Raw genomic sequence first — 13,359 nt, forward strand, 5'->3', positions numbered from 1 at the left:
ATGCTTATTAGATCAGGCCGGGTACATCTCTTGTGATACATTTCAAATTGCTCTGTAGGTAATGTTAAGATAATTAGAAAATTATCACAGCTAAGAAATGAGCTGTGAATATCTAAATGGAGAGACGGGCCCTCGATTCTCCTCTAATAATTATAGAAGAAGGAATGAAAGGATCCTTTGTCGTAGATGTTATTCATTTAAAGGATGAAAATGCATGTTGATGACAATGTATCCAATCTAGTTCATCGGGAGGGGAAGTTAATCGTGCACAGTATTCCAGAATATTGGAGTCTTCTGGAATTGGAATTAACATTTGTCAGTCCTGTATGTCATTCTGTGTTATCGACAATATTACTATTGTTTCATTTTTATATTTTTCACATTAGAATAAGTGACAAATTCTAGAAACACTTCAGTGATCCTAAAAAATGTAAAATTTGTGATATTTTTTCCTTGAGATCTTCTTGCGTTGCAGCTCATATTGCATTGTTTTTCTAGAATTGTGCACAAATCCTTTTCACCAGCAACAAACAAGTCAAATTCCTGTTTATCTACGTCTGACTGAATCCATCCATGATGTAAATGCTGGACGGATCAATTCATTCGGACGTAGTTTAACAGATTCATTCATCGTAGGTGAACAGGATTTGTGCACAAGTCTATTGTTCACTAAACACAGCGATCAGGGGTGTGTATACAGCTGACTTCATTAAAGAGACAGAATAGGCACCCAGATCACTTCACCTCATTGAAGTGGTGAGGGTGCAGTGTCCCTGTCCCCTTAATCCTGCAATGTCAAACATTACAGTTTCAGAGGAAGTGCCTTGTTTACATTGCAGGAGTAAGACTGCCTCTAGTGACTGTCTAGCAGCCCACGGAGGACATCCAGCATCTTTAATAACCACAAAGGAAGCTATTGATTCAATGCTTCATGTGCAAGCCACAGACATGCATTAGGTTCCTGAATTGCAGTGACGTCGTTGGAGGAGGAGCACGACCCAGCGCTGAGGGACATCAGAGCTGGAATCAGATAAGTGAAAAAAAGTGGCAAAAAAAAGTGGCAAAAAAAGTTTTTAACCCTTTATTTGCCACTGGGAGAGGACCTGAAGGAAGTGTGTGGCAGAGGGCACTATAGTATTAAGAATTTAGTTTTGTATAGTGTTCCTTTAAGACCAAATTAGCTATTGTCAGGGAAAACCTCTGCAGAAGACTTCATTCCAACTCAGCAATTTATGGCCTACGTTTTGCCTGGCAGCTTTGTTCTCCCCACTGTTTAGTCAATAAACCCGTAGCCTGGTAGCTAAGTTTGCCCCAGATTAGTGCAGCATTGGTACACAGGGTGCCAGCAGATGCTGGAGTCCCATTTTGTGTTTTTAATAAGGGCTATTTACTAAACTCTGAAATATAGCATATTAAAATCTGAATGACAAAACAGAGACTAAAATAACCAATATGTTACTATAGCTAAGACGGAGAATTTACCAAATCAGATCATTCTGACCTAAGTGTTGCAGTTCAGAAGTTGCTACTAGTGAGTAGGAGTCAAGGAGTCGAAAGCTAAAAATGATATCTTGTGTGTAATAAAATCTGTGTGTGACGTGAATCACCTTGGTTTCCCCTTACAAGTTACAATAGAATCAGATTAATGCACTAATTGTGAATTGACTTGTGAAACAACTGTGGAGAAGCAAAGCAACAAGTGAACACACTTTTTAATGTAAATTTGTGCAAGGCTCGATAGACAACTAAACATTATATACAGTCAGGTCGATAAATATTGGGACACAATTCTAATCTTTTTGGCTCTATGCAACCACCACAATGGATTTGAAATGAAATGAACAATATTTGCTTTAACTGCAGACTTTCAGCTTTAATTTGAGGGTATTTACATCCAAATCAGGTGAACGGTGTAGGAATTACAACAGTTTGTATATGTGCCTCCCACTTTTCAAGGGACCAAAAGTAATGGGACAATTGGCTGCTCAGCTGTTCCATGGCCAGGTGTGTGTTATTCCCTCATTGTCCCATTTATAAGGAGCAGATAAAAGGTCCAGAGTTCATTTCAAGTGTGCTATTTGCATTTGGAATCTGTTGCTGGCAACTCTCAATTTGAGATCCAAAGAGCTGTCACTATCAGTGAAGCAAGCCATCATTAGGCTGAAAAAACAAAACAAACCCATCATAGAGATAGCAAAAACATTAGGTGTGGCCAAATCAACTGTTTGGAACATCCTTAAAAAGAAAGAACACACCGGTGAACTCAGCAACACCAAAAGACCCAGAAGACCACGGAAAACAACTGTGGTGGATGACCGAAGAATTCTTTCCCTGGTGAAGAAAACACCCTTCACAACAGTTGGCCAGATCAAGAACACTCTCCAGGAGGTAGGTGTATGTGTGTCAAAGTCAACAATCACGAGAAGACTTCACCAGAGTGAATACAGAGGGTTCACCACAAGATGTAAACCATTGGTGAGCCTCAAAAACAGGAAGGCCAGATTAGAGTTTGCCAAACAACATCTAAAAAAGCCTTCACAGTTCTGGAACAACATCCTATGAATAGATGAGACCAAGATCAACTTGTACCAGAGTGATGGGAAGAGAAGAGTATGGAGAAGGAAAGGAACTGCTCATGATCCAATGCATACCACCTCATCAGTGAAGCATGGTGGTGGTAGTGTCATGGCGTGGGCATGTATGGCTGCCAATGGAACTGGTTCTCTTGTATTTATTGATGATGTGACTGCTGACAAAAGCAGCAGGATGAATTCTGAAGTGTTTCGGGCAATATTATCTGCTCATATTCAGCCAAATGCTTCAGAACTCATTGGACGCCGCTTCACAGTGCAGATGGACAATGACCAGAAGCATACTGCAAAAGCAACAAAAGAGTTTTTTAAGGGAAAGAAGTGGAATGTTATGCAATGGCGAAGTCAATCACCTGACCTGAATCCGATTGAGCATGCATTTCACTTGATGAAGACAAAACTGAAGGGAAAATGCCTCAAGAACAAGCAGGAACTGAAGACAGTTGCAGTAGAGGCCTGGCAGAGCATCACCAGGGCTGAAACCCAGCGCCTGGTGATGACTATACGTTCCAGACTTCAGGCTGTAATTGACTGCAAAGGATTTGCAACCAAGTATTAAAAAGTGAAAGTTGGATGTATGACTGTTAATCTGTCCCATTACTTTTGGTCCAACAAAAAGTGGGAGGCACATATACAAACTGTTGTAATTCCTACACCGTTCACCTGATTTGGATGTAAATACCCTCAAATTAAAGCTGAAAGTCTGCAGTTAAAGCACATCTTATCTTTAATTTCAAACCCATTGTGTTGGTGTATAGCGCCAAAAAGATTAGAATTGTGTCGATGTCCCAATATTTATGGACCTGACTGTATAGGTTGTGCAAATGTATTTAACATTCAGCTTTATTTTGTAATTTGCGTTGAGTTCCAGGCTGTCTTGCATATTCATAACACACCATATAAATGTATTTAATTGTGCATAACCATGAAAGAAACGACAAGCATACATGCACTAATACCCCAGTTCTCTGTGAATACGAGATATAACTTGTGCATTTGTGGCTATGATAAGGAAGTGCCACAGAGTTAAAGGAACATTCTACTCCATATTTAAAATAATAATTATATATATATATATATATATATATATATATATATATATATATATATAATAAACTGGAACTGCACTCATGGTCTTCCAATGCAATACAGTCTTTATTTCATCAAAATCAAAGTGCAGTTCCAGTTTATTATATATACTACATTCCCCTGAAGACTTGCACCCGGCAAGTAATAGCCATTTTTGGCTTGAATTTACTATTTGGCTTGAGTGCAAGGATTTTTGTTTTCTGGCGCTATATATATATATATATATATTCTTAAATCACTATTTAGTGGATATATCCCAATGAAAACCTGCATGTATTTTATTATGCATTTTATTACCCCCTTCTGACCCCGCCCAGACTTTCTGTGGCTGTCCAATCAAAGACTTCCCAATTCAGCTCAATGAGACGTCTTTCCAAGGCAGGTGCTCTGGGCAATTACTGCCTCTTGAGTTTAGCTCCACTGGGCTAACCAAACCAGGAAATAACAGGTCAGGATGTCTGATTGACAGCCATGGGGGTGTACCAAGGTTAATTCATAAAAGTGACCATTTCTATTGAGCACTCTAGTGACACTTTTCACACATAAAGCACTTCAGCAAGCTACCGTGTTTTAGCGTTATGGAGTGTCCCTTTAAGAGTATTTTGTACTTTCCACCTCATTACTCGCCTCGGTTAGTACGTTAATAGCATTTAATGGGATAAAGGGGAAAAGGAACCGCTACATCCAGAGAAGAGACTTTTCCAATTTAAGTCATTACTTGGACTGAGCATTTATCCAGTTCAGATTACTTATCTTAAAACATTCCATTCGCTGTCAATTCTACACAATTCACTATTTAGCTGATAAGCCTAAATTATGATTTAAGAATAATTTGCAGTTATATATAAAAGCAACAGCTGACCTGTTTACTTGCTTTTGTTGTTTGCACTGAATGTTACATTTTTTATATTTTCTTCTTTTTAAAAGAATAACAATCTGCCAAAACCCTTTGATTTTCCACCCACCTCTCGAACACACTGCGCTGGTCGCCAGGCTGGAGCAGGGAGCACACTAAAAAAGATTATTTGGTTTTTTTTAGCAATAAAAGACTTACCTGCAAACACCAGGCGTAGTGAATGTGTAACAGTTGCATAATACGGGAGGCAAACACTTTAACATACATTATCGTGATTTATTTCTCTAACAGATTCAGGCACACAGGATGAAGCCCAGTTACTCCACGAATGGTTTCAAGTCGCCTTTCAAAGGAATAAATTGAGTCGTTATGAATCGGAGCTCTTGTGCGTGTAAGTTAGCGTACGGTCTACATCAGTATGCAGAATGGCGCCTTGGGGGGGAATCGAAGAACACAGAAAATATAGGAACCTATTAATGCTGGGGATATGCACCAGTCTGCTTCTTACAGCATGCCGATCTCATTATTCTGTTAAATTGATGCGTTACATCTTGCATAGCATATCTCCATTAGCATAGGGAACTAGAAAAAGCATTACCAAATCACCGGCGACTATTTGATTTCGCAACCCCAGGAGCTGTAATAAATTAGGACGTGCATATTCTGCTGATGAAAAACAAATAAAAAATGATCAATACCAATGTATCTTTCTTTTTCAAAGCTACAAAATAAATATATTTTTTTTAAATGTCAAGCTGAGTTGGACTTATGACAGAAACATCTCTGAGTTTGCAAGAGAATCGCAAACATCAGTGAAAGTTTAATCTTATTTTAGGATTTACAATTTGAACAAGATCAGGAGTCAGTGCCTGAGCCTTTGGAAGGTTCCAAGCTCCCACCATAGATGGAAGTGAGATAGCTTAGGGTATAGGACTCCAGCCGCAGTTTATCAGACTCACAGATTTGATATCTGACAATATCTAGTCAGCTTTCAAACTCTATATAAAAACTGTGGTTAAGTTGGGCAACAATAACATGTAGACCTGAGGACATGTCAAGAAACTAGAAAAACTCCACCACGGTTATTTATTAAGTGAGAATTATCAGGAATTCAGAGTGACCACAAACTTAGTTTTCAAATTTATAGCCAAAGTAGCCAAACTGGAAGCATAGCAGACTTTGAAAATTTTTCTAGTTTGACTTTTTGGCTTTAAATTTGAAATTCACTTTCAATTCTCAAGTTAGTGAATCACTCTGTAAATGTCCCTTTCCTGATTAAATGCATTGATATTAAACACTGATCATCCACAACATTAAAACCACTGACATGTGAAGTGAATAACATTGACTATATCGTTACAATGGCACCTGTCAAGGGGTGGAATAGAGTAGGCAGCAAGTGAACAGTCAATTGTTGAATTTCATGTGTTGACATTTAGAAAAATGGTCAAACAAAAAAAATCTGAGTGACTTTGACAAGGGCCAAATAGTGATGGCTAGACCACTGGATCAGAGCAATGGTTAGTACTACCAAAAGTGCTGCAAGGACAGACAACTGGTAAACCGGCGTCAAGATCATGGGAGCCCAAGGCTCATTGATGCACGTGGGAAGTGAAGGCTAGCCAGCCTGGCCCAATCACACCGAAGAGCTATGGTAGCTCAAAGTTCTAAAAAACCAGCCACGATAGAAAGGTGTCAAACACACAGTGCATTGCAATTTGCGGCGTATGGGGCTGACCGGTCAGAGTGCCCATGATGATACCTGTCCACTGACATAAGCTCCTTTAATGAGGGCGTGAACATCAGAACTGGACCAATGAGCAATGGAAGAAGGTTGCCTTATCTGATGAATCACGTTTTCTCTTAGATCAGGTGGATGGTCGGGTGTTTATGTGTTGCTTACATGGAAAGAGATGGCTGACCAATAAACTTTGGGAAGAAGGTTGCTCTGGGCAATGTTCTGCTGTGAAACCTTGGCATTCATGTGACTGTTACTCTTGAAATGTACCGCCTACCTAGAGATTGTTGCAGACCCATTCAGAGGTCTTGTGGAGTCCATGCCTCAGTGCATCAGAGTTGTTTTGGCAGCACAGAGGAACCTACATGATATTAGCCAGGAGGTTTTTAATGTTGTGGCTGATCAGTGTATATGCTATTATTAGAGTATAAATAAATTCACACACTAGAAGGTACAATATATAAATAAATATACCACCTATTGTAGATATAGGTACTGTGGTTACATCTGAAAAACAAATGGAATATACATAGTGCTTTCCATACAGTAAAACATAAGTGGTCTATAATATATGAGGAATGAACTCACAAAGATGGAGCCTCATAGGCTCTATGTACATCACCCTTGGGTGCCTGTCCAGGCTCTCGGTAAGCTTCTGGTGAAGAACTCGATGTCCACGAATAGGAATATAAATGCAAATGTATTAAATATAATAATACAAATATTATATATAGGGACAAAGATAAGGCAGGTATTAAAGTAGAATATTGCACAGTATTGCACCGCAATTATGGCCAAAAAGTAAGAGCAGTGAGAATACCAAAGCATATAAACAATAAAAAATACAGCCAACAGGAAATTCCCAATAAAAGTCCAGTAGTAGGCAAACGCGTTTCAGCCCTAGATAGGGCCTTCCTCAATGCTATTATTAGTATATACTAGACGTGGTCTTTTATTGAACATATTTCTCTATATTTTTTGTAAGTATCCTAAAAAGCGAAAAAAAAAAACAACACACAAATAAAAAACCCAACAAAAATGAAATGAAACTTTCCTGTTTTGCTCTACTATGTAAACCATCCTTGACTGAGTTTACTATATTGGTGTTACATGGAATATTTTAAAGGCTTGTTGTGTATGTGCTTTCTATTAATATGTTTGTTATATCATATATTCCTCAGAGCTAAAGAGTTGGATTTAGAAGACCAACACGCGAGGCTGGAGCAGACCCTGCGAGAGAAGATGGTTATTGAACGTACGTATCTGTCATATAAATATTGTAAATATGGGATCTATAGGATAGCATGATACAGGGATGTTATAATAATGGTCTGTTTCTAGAGCAGGTATAGGCAACCTTTGGCACTCCAGATATTTTGGACTACACCTCCCATAATGCTTTGCCAGCATTATGGGTGTCAGAGCATTATGGGGGATGTAGTCCACAACATCTAGAATGCCGAAGGTTGCCTACCCCTGTTCTAGAGACTTCTATACCTATTTCTAGAAGAAGGCTTTTATAGTAAAGGGACACGCAGTGCTCTGGTTGAGACCTTTTTTATTAAAGCAATTCACAGCATTCATAAACTGATATCAGGCCATCCTTGCTTTCCTATTGTTTTCAATAGTAGAGACTTATATGCCATAAGGACCTACTCAGAAGAGATTTTGGGGATAAGTAGAAAATCGCGGCCTTTTTCATTATATCTTCATAGGACAAAGGGGCCAGGGGCCTTATTGCGCCATAACCTGTGCAAGGATTATAAGTTGTTATGGTGCTTAAAGTGTCCCTTTAATTGGCAGTAAAGGTCATTAAAGGGACACTATAGTCACCAGAACAACTACAGCTTAATCTAGGTGTTTTGGTGAGTATAGTCTGTCGATGCAGGCATTTTTATGAAGATGGAAATAAGGTGAGTCTTATTACCTTTTTAATTGGGCTAAGGGGGCGAGCCACCTAAATGGAGTTTTTTACACTATAGGATCAGGAATGCGTGTTTGTGTTCCTGACCCTATCGTGTTCCTTTAACTATTTAGCAGGATTCTGTCGTCCAGAGTGGGACTAATTGCTTGGTTTTCTGTACTGTTTTTTTGCTCAGCTTCCTTGAAAAGTGAGAAGGACGTCGCAGATGAAGAGATCATTTTTGCAGAGATGATGAGAGTTGTGGAGCAAAGAGATCAACTTGTGACTCAAATTGAAGAACAAAGACTCCGACAAAACTCGGAAGAGAATAAATTGAGTGATATCCCAATCATATCAAAATGAGCGTGAACAAAAAGGGTTGTGTAAATACGTTAATAGCCATCAAGCAGAAATCTATGACCGTTTGCGGATGTTGCGTTTGGAGAGAGTCAGCTACTGCCAGCCAGGTTGCGTTGATCATTTTTGTGGAGTAAGTCAATGTGGAGAAGGAATGGAGAAACCTGGGAGACATAATGATGTAACTGTGGTTTTATCCAGTTTGAAACGTTATGAGAAAATATTAAAAATCACTTACAGGCGTCAAAAGGTGCTAAAGATATTAAAAATCATTTACAGGCGCCAAAAGGCGCTAAGAAGTTCTGATTATCAGTTTTGCTGCAGGAGCTTTGACGTTACGTTGAAAGAAGAGTTTAACTGAACTCAGGGCTGGAATTTTCAGTAAGCCGCTTCCTGTTTGATAGAATTTTCTTACCCCAATGCAACAAATATACATTAAGCTTTGTTGGAGATCTCTCTGTTTAATGTTGTAATTAGGTTATTTTACTGTCTAAAGGAGGGGTAGATATGCTTTCTGTCTCTCCAATCACCAGCCCTAACTGTGGCAGATTACTAGAGTGGGGAGGATTTGGGTCGGTAGGGTGTGTCATATAATTGTGAACCTACTGGCAAGCAAGACACAAATATGGCCCTGACTCACTAATAGCGAGTTGGAAAAACTATGCTGAATTAAATATTAAAATTCTGATATTTTAGCTCAAATTCTACTTATTGTCAACTCATAACAATCATCTGTTTTACCAAACACTCCATTGGAATAAACGTTAAATTAAATAACTACATTTAGGCTGAAATAGCCAAGTTTCAACTATAGATCTTTTTCTAGAAAACCTATTTTTGCCCGAGTTTTACAAGTATTTTTTATTTTTTTATTTTAGGTCACTGCAATTCAGTGTTTAGTAAAATATCAGCAACTAAATGTAATCTCAAAAAACGTAATTTTCCAGTCAATCCCTACATCCGAATTGATAAACTCTACATATTTTAACCCCTTAAGGACCAAACTTCTGGAATAGAAGGGAATCATGACATGTCACACATGTCATGTGTCCTTAAGGGGTTAAGTCATATTTCTCTAAAAATTGAGTTAATTGTCCATAGTTTGTAAGTAGTTGACCTAAATATTTTTTTCTAATTAATCAGTTTACTCCAAAGCACAAAATGGTAAAAAATGGGGCACAAATTAATTATTTTTTTTTCAAATTTCTAAAAAGAATTATCATGTTTGTGTCAGCCATAAAAATATTGCTTATTGATAAAATGATAATCCCTTAAACGCAATTAAAATTGTTTCCGGCTCCAGTTACCCCATTAATTTGTTCTCCGTGTCCCAGCGCTGCTGTGACAGAAACTGCTCAGGCGCAGGCTGGGACACAGCTTCTCCACAGCGCGCTTTTGGCAAACGTTTGATGTAATTTGTAAGTGTAAAAAAAAAATGTCGAAAGGGTATTTTTCAAACCATTGCTGCTATATGTACGAGTACTGTGAGATTTGTTTTATATAATAAATTCATAGTGAAAAAAAACCCTGCAAGATTGACAGTATTGTAATCCAAGTCCAATTAAAATCTAATATCATGCATCTATTAATTCATCTCAGTAGTTAGATCTATAAATATATAAAAACTCGTATACGTCTTGCCAGACTAACTACAGCTTTAGTATTGGAACCTAATCACTAGCCGTACTATTCGTTCTGTTGTCCAGTTACTGTTTTATCACAGAGCGAAAGGGTGAAGTCATCGAGACCAATTGACTCATTATGACATCACTACAAATAATGACATCACCGCAGAATGCGTGACATAAAGGAACAGGGCATAAGTATAGAGCATTATGTATTTTTTACCGCTTCTCTGAACAATATGACTTGAGGTTCATACATGTTTGGTTTTTTTTTTTATTTATGTGAAAGAACTCTTTTAAACTCTGACGTAAAATTAAGTTGAGAAATATTTACCATGAATCTTTTTACCTCATGTTATTACCGCAAGTGTTATGTTTTAGTTATTTTAGTGCTAGCGTTTGTTTCCTGTAGACCAATTAGGTGAACAATACCATAGAAAGTAGGTAACCGTGTTTATTACTGGTGAAATATTTTTACGCAGTGTGTATGTCTTCCCATATTCTATTTGGAAGTGAAGTGTCACCCATACTTATTTATTTGCTTATTATGGGGTGCAGATCAGGGGTCGTTGTGCACTATTCTTGCCTGTGTCTATAAAGCGTGTACCATATTTTAAATGTAACAGAATATGTCTGTGAATGTCTTAGACATTCACAGCTCTTTTAAGAGACTTAAAGCATCTTTCAAATCAAGCAGTGTATTTCCAAATCCCAAATAATGCTGCCTAGCTCCCACCTGCTTTCATTGCAGTATCTTTATTTATGTTTATTTAAGTCCATTTTCTCAAATAAAATTCCCTCAACCTGCTCATTCATATTAAATGACAGTGCCATTCTCTCCAATGTTTTAATGGTGTAGGCATGGAAACCAGTGATCTCTCTAGAACCCACGTTTTGCCACTCAACAAGATGGGTCCCATCAGACGTCATGTCAACGTATTTATTCCTGACGTTTTTAAAACCCCGCGCTGATGGGGTTTATACGCTAAAAAACAGATTGTAGTCATCTGAAAGCTAGACTGCAAAATTTAGGTGATAATAGCTGATTGGAAAAAAAATGCTTCTGGGAAAATTGTAAAAAAAAAATCAGCTGTAGTCAAATATTTTATATTTTAGCCTTTAATTTCCAATTTTCTTTGCAGTTTACTAAGAATTGGTATTTAGTGAATAAGCTCTTTTATGTTTTTTCAGCAAAGCAGATTTGTATTTTTACTATCAGCAAGTAAATGAAATGGTTAATTTACTATACAGGATGTTTCAAAATAATAGTTCCGATTTGAAATCACTATATCTCAACCACGAACCACGCGTATGAATGAAACTCTTACCACTTGCAATGGTGGGGCATAGAGTTTCAAATGATTACCGCTGGATGCATCTCCCAGCGCACAAGCAGCCTCTAGCCTCAGACATTCACAACCCGCACAACACAAGGCGTTTTGCGTTCTGCAATTCAGCAAGACTGAATCGGTAATTGCGGTGCAGTGTTTCAATGGCGTTTTGGCATTGATCTACCATTGCCAAAGACATTAGTACCAACAATTTGGGGAAACAGCATGTTTATCTAAAACAGGGGTTTCCAACCCAGTCCTCAAGTACCCCCTACCAGTCCAGGATTTAGGGATTACACCTTAGGCACAACTTGGTAATCCCTAAATCCTGGACTGGTAGGGGGTACTTGAGGACTTGGTTGGGAACCACCGATCTAAAGGGAAGAGCACAGGATGACCATGCTCTTCAGAGGAAAAGGTGAAACGAATTCAAGAGAGTTTTCGGGGTAGCCCACACAAGTTCCCTTGTTGTGCCAGCCGAGAACTTGCGATAGCTTATACGACTGTCTGGTGTGTGTTAAGGCAATAATTTAATCATGAGGTTATACCAGTTGCAACTGGTACAGGCTCCTTATTCAGGTGACAAAGGAAAGTGTATGGAATTCAGTGATGCAATGTTACAGAACACGGAGGACGACAGCTTCTTACCGCTTTAGATTTTTAGTGATGAAGCAACACTTCATTTCACTCAAGTGGTAAAGTTAACCGTCACAATGTGCGCATACGTGGATTACGGAATCCACACAAAACTGTAACGATTGAGCGTAATTCCCCGAAAGTGAACGTGTTTTGTGCCGCTTATCAAAAAAAATTTTATGGCCATTTGTTTTTCCAGGGAAACACAAATATGTGGCAAACGTATCTTGAAATACTGCAGAACTTGTTCTGTCCACAACTTAATGAAGATTCCGATGTCTTCATTTTTCAGCAAGTCAGAGCACCGCCACATTTAGCGTGCGTTAAAACAGCGTTTTGGCATTAATCTGCCTATGTGAAAAGAATTTTCATGTTGGCGGATAACATTTTCTCATTGGTGCAACAATTTTATTCAGACACTGCCTCAACATTCAATACGTCGCACGGAACCCCAAGACTTGGCGCCTATACTTTTGGCACCCAAGATCTCCAGACATTACACCTTGCAACTTTATCTTGTGGGGATACGTCAAAGAACGTCTTTTTGTGCCACCATTAGCGACTAATCTGGATGACCTCAAAAACAGAATCAGGCAACGATGACTTCAGTGAAAGAAGAAACGTTGAGAGAGGTTTGGGACAAATTCAACTTTAATCTCGATGTTCTCCATAAAGCAGGTGGAGGCTATATAGAGCATTTATAAAATGGTTAGTAAAACTTGATAACTCAATAAACCATTTGTAACTTTTGGTGTAACTCTAACATGTTACCATCATGAAACATACTGCTTTGAGTTTGGGTCCATCATTTTGAAACACCCTGTATACAGTGTTCTATGCTGAGAGTTTCGATATGAATATTGTGTGACAATACTCTGGCCCATGTTAAATGAAGTGTTGGCAAGATGGCGTTCATGATATACTCAGTGATTAATACACTGAGAAATGTAACTATTACTTTAATTCAGGATATATAGAAAATGCATGCTGAGATTGGACTTTGAATTTGATGGAAATCCATCTCAGATTAATTTGCAAATTTATATTATTCCATTCTCTGTTAATTGGCACTACACAAACCCTATTTGATTTATGAAATATGTTGCTTTCAAGACCTTTTTGTCCATTTTTCATTTCATCACAATTTTAACAAAGCTTACTTTAATCCTGTCAGAGTAATAACCTGTGTAAACCAGTCAGTGCCATGCTGATGAGCCTTTTGGAACATGACAG

At 38.3% G+C, this 13,359-nt stretch overlaps 1 protein-coding gene across 1 annotated transcript in view; it reads left to right on the forward strand.

Moving 5' to 3' along the window:
* Window positions 1-8,967, forward strand: part of MICAL2 (microtubule associated monooxygenase, calponin and LIM domain containing 2) — a 208,706-nt gene extending 199,739 nt beyond the window's left edge. The window contains exons 37-39 of the mRNA XM_063437516.1: window positions 4,828-4,927; window positions 7,456-7,529; window positions 8,374-8,967. Of these exons, the coding sequence (XP_063293586.1) occupies window positions 4,828-4,927; window positions 7,456-7,529; window positions 8,374-8,540 (341 nt within the window). The 3' untranslated portion in view covers window positions 8,541-8,967. The remainder of the gene's footprint in view (window positions 1-4,827; window positions 4,928-7,455; window positions 7,530-8,373) is intronic.
* Window positions 8,968-13,359: the final 4,392 nt, after the last annotated feature.

This window comes from Pelobates fuscus, chromosome 12, assembly GCF_036172605.1.
Source record: "Pelobates fuscus isolate aPelFus1 chromosome 12, aPelFus1.pri, whole genome shotgun sequence".
Taxonomy (NCBI): Eukaryota; Metazoa; Chordata; class Amphibia; order Anura; family Pelobatidae; genus Pelobates; species Pelobates fuscus.